Source organism: Dendrobium catenatum, unplaced genomic scaffold (genome assembly GCF_001605985.2).
Source record: "Dendrobium catenatum unplaced genomic scaffold, ASM160598v2 fragScaff_scaffold_980, whole genome shotgun sequence".
Lineage (NCBI taxonomy): Eukaryota > Viridiplantae > Streptophyta > Magnoliopsida > Asparagales > Orchidaceae > Dendrobium > Dendrobium catenatum.
The window spans coordinates 211,732-222,670 of record NW_021319442.1 but is presented as its reverse complement, the minus strand read 5'-3'; the positions used below and the strand labels follow the sequence as shown (position 1 = coordinate 222,670).

The following is a 10,939-nucleotide window of genomic DNA, read 5'->3' as shown; positions in this document are numbered from 1 at the left end:
ATTATAGGTACTCTGCCTCACTAGGAGGATGAAAAGAGTAAGGTCTCATGTCGCACCAGGTTAGTGGAAGAGATTTGTAGGGCTTCTCCGCCCAGTTGTGGGGACTAAAGAAGCATAACTAATGATTCAATGCAATTCTCGGAGGAGAACTCCGGGGAGTGCACGTATGTTATTGTTTGACCGAACAACTATAAATTATGATTTATTTATTCTTTTTAATTTTCATGCTTTATTTTTTGTGATTAATTGTGTGGTTGAAAATTCTGATATTTTTGTTATTGTGAAATTAATTCGCTTCGTCATTGAGTGATAAAATTGTCAGTCTTTAAATATTGAAAAAGTTATAAAAAAGATTTTCTTTTTTAAAATAAATTTTTAAATATGTGGTTTAACAACTTTCATGAACTTTCATGCAAAATTACTACAATCGTTGACATTAAAAAATGAGAATTAGTTACAAGATATGCATGTGTGTAATAATTCTCAATCTTTCCTAAAATTGTTCAGATACATATATATTCATTTCTAACATAAATAAAACACACTTACATTCGATCTATGTATACTTACAATTGAAACACGAGATATATAGGGTCGTCATACATGGTTATCAAATTTTCATCACATAACATTAAATATGCATGTAAGTTCAAGCTTCATGAATATATGTAATCATATGGAGTGTAGCTTTGCATGCATTGTACATTTCACTTTAATCTTAACTCGCAATAATAACTCACCATTTATAGAAATCTCAATAGCCAATAAAAAATTATCATGCACTCATACACTTCATTCAATCACATATTATTCACTTTTGCTGATACAAATCAATCCACCTTAATCTACCTAATATGACGGACTCACAACCAATTTTTAGATCTCTGGTTACATTTCAATTCTTTCAATAACTGCTCTAATACATATTATAATGCCCTAGAATAAAAATTGAAAAAAAAATTATTTTATCTTTTACTAGAAATTCTATGAATCATCAAAATAATGAATCTATATATCCAATGAAAGTAAATAATAATTGCATACCTTAAAATATTATATTATATTTATTCTCCCAAATTTAATATTCAACAGCTAGAAGATAATGCAATTACCACTCTATCACAAACTCTTAACTATAAAAGAATTCAATTATAACCATTATTAAATTTGAAATAATTATTTATTTTATCTTTTAATTAATCAACTAGAGCTTCTATAAATCATCAAAATAATAAATCTATTTATTTAGTAAAGAACTAACAATTGCATACCTCAAAATATTACAACATATTTATTTTACCAAAATTAATATATAATAGTGAGAATATCAATACAATTACTAATCTATCATAAAGTCCTGATTATAAAAGAATAATTAAAAAATAAATAAAACTGAGGATCTCTGCCAATATTACTCCACCTAGTGCTGACCCCTTCTCCAACATGAAATCATTAAATTCACATAATGAGGCAAAAAACCTAGCAGTAAACCAAACTCACTAAAACTTTCAACACACTACTAGAAGAATCAATATGCATACTCAGTTTAGTTAATAAAATTAATCTCATTACTGATCAATTATCATTTATAAAGCTCAAAATGATCAATAATAAAAATAGGAAAACTATTACAATGAATCTAAAAATTAATACTATACAAGAGAATTAGTAAAATAATGATATTATAATCATTCAAGCATTAGTAAAAAGAATCACGGGTACATAAGTGTCAATATTATTTGTCTTATCCTCTTATATCCACCCTATAAATTATATGGAAACAATACTTATATCCATCCATGTATTATCTATGTACATATATTACTACTATATTTATCAATGTTAACAATATATGCATGCATCAGTATATAGTTTAATAAGACAGGATATCTAGCTTTTAACATGATATTTTCATACTTTCATATATTCTTTATTTATATTATTATCTTTCATCTTTTATCATTATTATTATAAGTGGCATTCAATAATCATTAAGAGTCATTACCCACTACCCGTCAGCATAATTTGGTCATCTGTTACAAGCTCAATTGATATAACACCACAAACTATCTTTAAATAAAAGCCCGTCAGCCTACCCTCATATGTAGTGTATTATGTTAGCTCATCCATCTACTAGATTTTAAAATATATATTTAAAACTTTTCAATATATCATTTTTTAAAGATTTTCTTAAATACCAAACATTCAAGTTTTATAAACGAGTAGAGTTCGACCTCTCAATCGAGCAGAGCTCAAGTAACCAAGCTGAGCTCAAATTTATTTTTTATATAATGAGTCAAATTTGAGCTAATTAAACGAGTTTGGAACGAGTTCAAACAATCAAGTTAAATTCGAACTTAATTTTTATACAACAAATTGTGTTTGAGCTTAGTAAGAGCTAAACGGGCCGATACGCCACTGCTAGACTCGTTTGCACAGCCGACCAACTCACGCCTCACCACGAACGACGGGAAATTATTCTGCGCGGAGTCCGAACGTAGAGGATTTTCCTTGCCCGATTCCCCGGCCGACCTCGCCGCCTCTGGTAGCCCTGCTCCTGACGCCGTCCAACCGCCACCTCTCCCTCTTTTCTTCTTCGTTCCCTTCATTCCACCTTTTCTTTTCCTTTCTTCTACTTCTTCCCCTTTCCTCCCCCATTTTCTTTCCTCCATTTTTTTCTCCCCACTTCTTCCTCCTCTCATCTTCTTCTTCCTCAATAAACTAACACTAACCCTAGCCTCCACCTCCACTTGCTCACTCTAAAATCCGAGAGAAAGAGAGTGGTTTCTCCATCTAACATCTTCTCTTCAATTTCAAAACTCCCTTCCTACAATCTTTTATACTTCCTCCACCAAAACCCTAACTAACCCTAACTTTCTCTCATTTTCTCTCTCTAGACCTAGAGGAATAAATTCGTTTCTCTCTCTAAACACACACACAGAAAGTACATTTTTCTTTATCTAGGTCACCTTCCATCACCCCTTCCACACCCACTCCTTTTCTCTCTCTACCTATAGAGAATAATTTCACTCTCTCTCTAATATTGAGGGAGTGGTTCGCTCTATAGTATACCTCTCTCCACTCTCTATCTACAAAAAAAGACAAAAAGAAGAAAAAAAAGAGAGAAAGACTCGTGTGTGGCCGTCCTTGTTGTCTCGCCGTTCGCTTTTGTCGCTCCACACTTTGAGGTATAACCCTAGCCAGACACTAGTTTTATTTTATGAATTGATGTATGTGAAACCGTAAGTACCCTTGATTGTCTTTCTTGACAGACGGGGAAATATTACCGTGCATGTAAAATATTAAGCATTCGTGACTGTCTTTCTTGGTAGGTAGGAAAATATTGCTATGCATGGTACACATTACTGCCTTTCTAGGCAAGCGGGGAAATATTTCTATGTATGATAATCCTAAGTACCCGTGACTGCTTTTCTTGATAGGCGGGGAAATGTTGCGCTTTATAAATAGGCACCTGAAGACCCCTGATTGCCTTTCTTGATAGGTGTGGATTAGAGATTTTGGCGCGATATCACCCAACACTGATCATGCACGCATTTTTTCATGTGGCGGGAAGGTTTAACACATCTCGATGCAGCCTTTGCTGTTGAAATTTACACCAAAATAAAGGATTTAAACTAAATTTAAGAAAACTAAAACCTAACATAACTCCCAAGTCAACAAAATTTAAAAAATATTCGAAATCCTAAGTCGCAAACAATGAAAAACAAGAATGCAACAAAATAAAGCTTATAGAGTGAACTTGTAGGAGAAATGATAGCTCGCCAACAAGCTCAAATACAAACTAGAACTTTCCTCTTTTTTGCTCCTAGTTCGCTCGTGCATACCCAAATCCACTGGCAAAATTCTCCTTACAAAATGGAATATGCAAAATAAACCTGCGGTTCGCCTGTGCTTCGTCCACGCTTCAGAGCTTTACCCCGCTTCCATGCTTCTCCCTGTTGTTTGCTTGCGCTAATTGAGCCGCTTGAAAGTAATCTTGTCGAGCATCACCTGAGCTCAAACTCGAGCTCGATAATCCAACGAGCTTGAAATTTTGCTCAAGCTTGAAGCTCGATAAGCTCGGCTCACTTACTCCCCTACCTCTAATCGATGATATGGCTACCAAATGACATCACATGTAAACGATATGATCAGAGCCCTCTGACCTAGTGGTTTTATTGCCAAAGAGTACCACTAAATTACGGTTGCTGCCAGAGCTTGTATGTTTTCTAATGACTTTAAATCAATGAGTAATGAATTACATGATATACTTGATATAGTATAAAGCTCTTTGTTAGTTAAAGTGGACTCAAATTTATCAACTTAAACAAATATTCGCCCAAGTCTACAAGGTATTCTTGGAAGATGCAACCCATGACTACCGACAATGATCTTTAGGTCAGGTTGGGTTTACTATCTCCTATAACAAAGTAGATTAGGGATCGGGTAGACCGTCCAAATTTGATTGGGAGGGAATTGCAAAATTTCTTAATCAAGAGGGAGTTGTTTAGGAAGGTTCTTAATCAAAATAAATTAATTAGGAAATGTTTCCTAATTGAAGAGAGCTTATATTGGGGCTGATTTAGAGAGGATTAATTAGTAAATGTTTCTTAATTGAAGAAGACATATTTAGGGGCTGATTTGGGGGATGATTTGAGGGTTGATTTGGGAGAGAAATAATTAAGAAAATAGGAGGGCTGTTTGGGTATTTGTTGTTTAATTATTTGCTTTAAATAGGAAGAGAGGATTAGGGTTAGGGTTATGCAAATTATTAGTCTGTTCTTGTTCTTGGAGTTTGGTGTCTTGGGCTCTATCGGCGTCTAGGGATTGGGAGAGATCGATCCTCCTCTCGAATTGAGGATCAATTGTATATTATTCTTTTCTTCTTCCGTTAGTTTGATTTATGCAATAAAAACTATTACTTGTTTTTTCATTGGATTTGTGGAGCATTCTTGCTGTGTTTGTCTCTATTGTTAGGGTTTCCTTGAGTTCTTCAAGTATTTCCTAACAAGAGCATGACAGCTCGGGACGATGGAAACATGAGATCTTGATGGGACCCACAATCATTCTTTCATTATCCGTTTTAAGTGTATGATAATAAATTTCAAAATCATTAAAAAGCTGCAAATCCAATTTTAAATTCTAAAGTTGCTGCTACTAAATGATGCGTACTCAGTGCCTATTTAACGATTAGCCTTAATTGAAAGCGCTCTCTTATTATCGGGAGGGGAAATTAACCATAAGGACCTGCGCATATGGGAAATCAGACCTCATATCATAAAGTCCTTGCGAAATGAGGGCGAAATCTCGAGCAGTGTCTTATCTAAAATTCAATCTACCTTTTGAAAATTTACCCCAAAACCTAAACTTGTTAAAACTCTCATCGTCAACAAAACAAAAGGTGTGGAGAGGCCGGGGCATGAATTTTTGATGCCTACAAAATAATTTTGAAATGCCACTCATCATGATTTAGTTTGTTAATGAAAAGCCAGAATTAACAATCTTGGTCTTTCTAGAGCTGGCAATGGATTTCCTTTGCAGGTTTTTTTGAATAAAAATATGTGATTTTTTTAGTGATTGGGTTGAGCAGTTCATGGTTCGATAGTTTTAAGTAGCAGCTGGTTCCTGTTATTAATTTTCTCTTGTCAAGCGAACTTTACTTTGATTGAGCTCATAATTCTAGTAGGGTTTACGTAGATTATACTCTCATGAAATCATCTTTTATGAATTTTGGTGTTGTACTTTCATGTGCTTAATGATGTAGAAATACCACTCATTATTATGTTTAAGTTATTTCATCACATGTCCTGTTATTAATTTAGGTGTTGTACTTTCATGTGGCTTAATTTTGGTTGTCAACTTCAGCTGTGATCAACATGTGCTGTATTTTGTGACAAATGAATTCAAATTATTCATTAAAATCAAAAGGCATCCTGTAATATTGTCAAATTTATTGCATATCTAACTCACTTCTTATAGAGGAAAGAATCGTGATAGAAAATTTTAAAGATGTCCCTAAAACTGATTATAAGATGATTGTGTTTATTTTAAATGGATGGACAAAGTTGAACACAACATGTGATGTGAAGTTCCAATTACTAGCTTCTGATGAGAGGGTTATAAGGGAAACTAGAGTTCATAACCTTTCAAATGAAAATTATGATAGCAAACAGTATTATTTATATAGCAATAATGTTATTGTTGCTTAATGCAGTTATGTATTGAATAGTCTATTTAAGATTGTGCTATAAAGAAGATCGTTTATAATGAGTAGTATACTTCTGAACCTTATTAATTTAGATCTTGTGCTATAGCTTCTTATTTTAATTGAAGTTTTTGTTGTAATATATAGATGGCAATCAAATATTATTGAAGCTGCTGTTGCAATGTAGAGTTGGTTAAACCAGTTAAATGTAAAAGTTGCGATGGAAGATACTAAAAGCAGGGTGGCCGTGATTGCAGCCAGAGCATTTTTTTGTCTTCCATTACAACTCCAAATAATAGTCAGTTGTATGAAACATGGACACAACCAATTTGAAATAATATCTGCTGCCAAAGGAGAAACCACATTACCCAACTATTGCAAGTGCTTATGCATAATATAATTGTCATTTGTCAGTTAAAAGGAATATAGCAAACACCTCCCACCCACACAATGTGAAACATGAACACAACCAAGCTAAACCTAGTGCCTGATGTCAAAAGTATAAAAATATAAAAATTATATAATATCTTTCAAATTCATGATGACAAATTTTTTATATATTATAGTTGGCTCTCATTATAATTCTCTAATGTGAACTATTCTCTCAGTCTCCTTGCTGTCGCTGCACAGCTCAAACACGATGATGGCCTTTAGTGAGATCACAACGCCCAAGGCTGCAGCATTGCATTTGCTCTGTAGCCTTAGCCTGTTAGTTGTGCATTGGCTCGCATGGAATCTTTACTCGTGGAGTCTCATCACTCACACTTCCGAAACTCTAGGCCTCTGCCTGGTAAAAAGGAACAACCTTAATCCTTCTTTCTTGCTTTATCCATTATTCATTCACTTAAGCCCACCCCAATCCATTATTAGATTAGTTTGAAATCATTTTCATTTGTCACAGATTGTTCATGGACCTATCGTGATTGGCGTGTACAGCTTGGTTCGACGAGATCGACAACATTGCTCGGTAATTTCTTGCAACCTGTCTTTTATTTTGCTTGAACGAACTTGTTATTAAAGAAAGGTAGGGTTTTGACAGTATTGGATGGCAGTAGCACGGGGACTGTTGGGGCTTCCTGTTGGTGAGTTATTCATAGGCTTTCTATTTGACATTAACTGTTAAAGTTTTCTTCTTTCTATTGATATGATTCAATCTTTCTATCATGAGTGATATTACACTTCTTATTATTTTCAGGGGCTCTAGTAATGGCATTTGGAGCAATTGTTTTAGGAGCTCCAGTAGGGATTCGGTAGGTCTGTGGTAATTTGGCTTATACTTTTTGCATCACTGCTTGCTATTTTCAGTTTTTTTTTTTTGAAACTATGAATTTTCAATAAAACCCTATTATATGGTCTTATTGTTTGTTTCCTATCTTTTGGATATTGTCATTATTTTTTATCGTTGCTTACATTTTCTGTCTTACATAACTCATATTTGCATTTGATGTAGATACTTGAAAAGAACAGCTTATTGGTCTCTTCTGATGTCTGTATTCACTGTGAGTTTCTAGTGCTCTTGTTTAATGGTGATTTTCAATTGGAGTTAATTCAAATGCAATAAAAAAGAAGAGTGATTTTTGTTCTTCATAATGCAATAAAAAAGAAGAGTGATTTTTGTTCTCATGAAGTTGATACAATTTCAACACCTTCCCTAAGCAGTAAAAAGAAATGATGTTGACCGATAATTTCTTGTTCTCCTATTTTTTCTTATGGGTGATAGGAAACATAAGAAAATATGTTGAATTCGTGAGTTTGAGGAGCATTTCTCCACAAAAAAAAGCTTTGTGGATAGGGGGAAGGCGGGGGTGTGGTGCTTATAACTGTTTGATATCATGAATCATGCTTCTAGTTTTATGCATAAAAATGTTACCTGACTTTTTCTTGTGATAGTTTGTTCCTCCGGCATGTGTCTTTGGCTCGTCGAGAGTGGATTGGCATCGTATTTTTGCTCATTTCAAGTAGGTTTTGTTCTTAGCATTTTATTTATTGTACTATAGTTTATTCTGATACATTGGCTCATTTATCTTGTTCTTGCATGATTAATTTCCCAACATTTCTTATTGTCATGCATACTTATTATCAATATAAATTAAAAGGAAATAAAAAGGAATTTCAAGTCTCAACCTTCATCATCTTTGCTCTTACCCATATATAAGTTGTTTAGCTTAATTATGCTAAATTTCTTTTGCTTAACTTTTTTCCATGATAACTTTGGTATACTATTCTCTTTCGTGATTCTTTCTCCATAATTTTATGGACCCTATCTTATTAGAATTAATATTAGCTCTTTTTGTACATGCCCAATGATCTAAGTTCTTTAACTATGCTATCTTCAATAGTTGCAACTCTTATAGTCTCTTTAATATAATCATTTCTCACTCTCTTCTCTAGTTTTGCTATATATCCATCTAAACACTCCCAACTATTTCCAACAAATTGTTGCAATTATTGATCTAACTATAAATTGTTTTAATATCCTTTTGTTCTATTTTTTCATCCAAATATATATTGATGATGCTTAATTTTAATATTTAAGAATTCTTTTGTTCAAACATAATCTTCTTTATTGAATCATTACTTGCAAATTCGTTATTGAATCTTTAGTAAAATTCTAATTTGCAATTACTATATATCTTTAGGCCTGAAGAATCTCTTGATGCTTTGGTTTGTCTACCAGCATATGGAAGTGTTATAGGTGCATGGATTGGTGCTTGGCCTATGCCACTTGATTGGGAAAGGCCATGGCAGGTATTGTTTTTTTTTTGTACTTTGAGTTATAAAGTGTGACGTGTACTTATACATTATCGTTGAAGTCAACATATAAATTTGTGTGTTTGTTCACGTGCACACATGGAAATTGTAGTCAAGCCATAGGAACTTGATCACTTGGCTTCTATTATTGAAGGAATAAGTCTTCTAGTCAACTGAGAATATTTATAATTTGTCATTGTACTATGTAACAACTATATGCATGGTAGATGTAAAATCAAAGCTTCCTATACTTTGTGAATTTGTCCTTTGCTTGATTGTTAGTGTTTGCACCGAATTTACAAGAGCCTGAGTCTTTTTAAATTGTGTGTATACTGCAAACATAAAGTGATATAGTGTGTGCTTTTTTTACTATATTATAAAAATTAGTTGTTAGTTTTGGGAAAGTCTCTGTTTTATTTAAGTTAGTTTGTTTCAACAATGTAAATATTTGAAAGTTGTTGGTACTGAGTTTCATTAGCAAGCTTCATTAAGTTTTATTATTTTTCATGAACTCGTTTATTGTGAATTGTGCTTTGTTTGGGCTGACTTGGTTAGAAAATATTAGAAATGACATTTTTTTATTAGAATTAAATGAGAATTTGACTCTTAGGTAAACTTGCCTGAAGCATCCGATTGAAATCATCAAGATTGATTGAATCTAGGCGAGTTGCTGAATTTAAGGCTCTGAAGATTCCATGTTTTGCTGGCTTTTGATCCTTTTTTGAGTTGCTTATAACCTTGGATTATTGTGATTAATCGTAGAGATTGATGTGTTGGTGGTCTAAACAGTTCGAACCTAAGTAGCCAATGTCTGTATTCATACGTTCTTCTATATATTTATGTTTGTGTGAGTTTATTCATGTATTCTTTTACATTTTTGTCTATTAATGTGTGCATAGATATCTTGCTTGTGTATGCTTATATATATTCCTCCATATATGAGCGTGCACAATCAAAATATTTATGCACACATTTAAACATAAATGTGGAAGAATACATGAATACACTCACACAAATATAAATATATAGAAGAATATATAAATACACACACATTGGCTACTTAGAGTTGAACCGATTTGATATGATAAATTAGCATAATGCAGATTTCTACCCAATATATATGTATATATATAAACGTACTCAATTAATATATTTATGCACATATTCAAATATAAACATGTGAAATAATATATTCTATAAGTTATCTAATATTTTTAAATAGGCTTCATGTTGAGTAACAACTTGTGTTTGCTATGATAAGCACATGAGTAAAACATAAACATAAATTTTGGTTCATTTACTTAATGATCCTAGCCAAACAATTGTTTACTTAATGAATGGAGCATTCCTTTCAATCAGCCTTGGTATTTTTACCCACTCGTGCCTATTATGGAGCTGTTCTAGACGTTGCACCGCTTTTACCTATACAGCTTTACTTCAGTTCTCATATGAGTGGAGATCATTTTATGCAGGAATGGCCAATTTGTGTCACCTATGGCGCTGTTGCTGGATATTGGATTGGAGGTCTCGCATCTTCAGTGTTCATTCTCATCCATGGACCGGTTCATGTCAAAGAGGACTAACCTGTTGAGGATTTCATTGGTTTTTCATGGCAGACGATTCCACTTTCTGTTTTGATTGGCATTTAAGTTCATCTCATGTATAACTGACCACATACATGCGACCAGCATGAAATGCACCATCTTGCTTATTAGCTGCAGATATTTTTGGTCTTGCAGTTTTTTGATGGTTGAATTGTGAATGCTTAGAGAAAGGCAATCTGTTGCAGAGATATTCTTAAGATTTTTTTTTGGATTCAGCCATCGAACTTGTTATCTTAATTGTAAGACATCATTATGAACAACGTGACTTTGATCGAACTAACTTGATTTCACTGGTGCTTGATTCTGATTGAAAACTTAATAAAGGAATCATTCCGTAGTTCTACCTACACAGGAACCGTTTTTCACATTGTGGCAGTGA

General features: G+C 33.3%; 1 protein-coding gene across 3 annotated transcripts; it reads left to right on the top strand.

The window, feature by feature from the left end:
- Positions 1-2,385: 2,385 nt before the first annotated feature.
- LOC110093887 (phosphatidylinositol-glycan biosynthesis class F protein) lies at positions 2,386-10,907 on the top strand. Of its 3 annotated transcripts, none has more exons than XM_020818916.2 (9): positions 2,386-3,188; positions 6,814-6,995; positions 7,107-7,172; positions 7,245-7,287; positions 7,410-7,455; positions 7,656-7,704; positions 8,096-8,163; positions 8,845-8,953; positions 10,429-10,907. In XM_020818916.2, the coding sequence occupies exons 2-9, from the start codon at positions 6,846-6,848 to the stop codon at positions 10,537-10,539; spliced, it is 642 nt and encodes a 213-aa protein (XP_020674575.1). In that variant the 5' UTR covers positions 2,386-3,188; positions 6,814-6,845; the 3' UTR covers positions 10,540-10,907. The 3 variants fall into 3 exon arrangements, with proteins under 3 accessions (XP_020674575.1, XP_020674574.1, XP_020674576.1); XM_020818915.2 differs by having other exon boundaries at positions 7,401-7,455; XM_020818917.2 differs by lacking the exon at positions 2,386-3,188 and having other exon boundaries at positions 6,934-6,995; positions 7,234-7,287; positions 7,401-7,455.
- Positions 10,908-10,939: the final 32 nt, after the last annotated feature.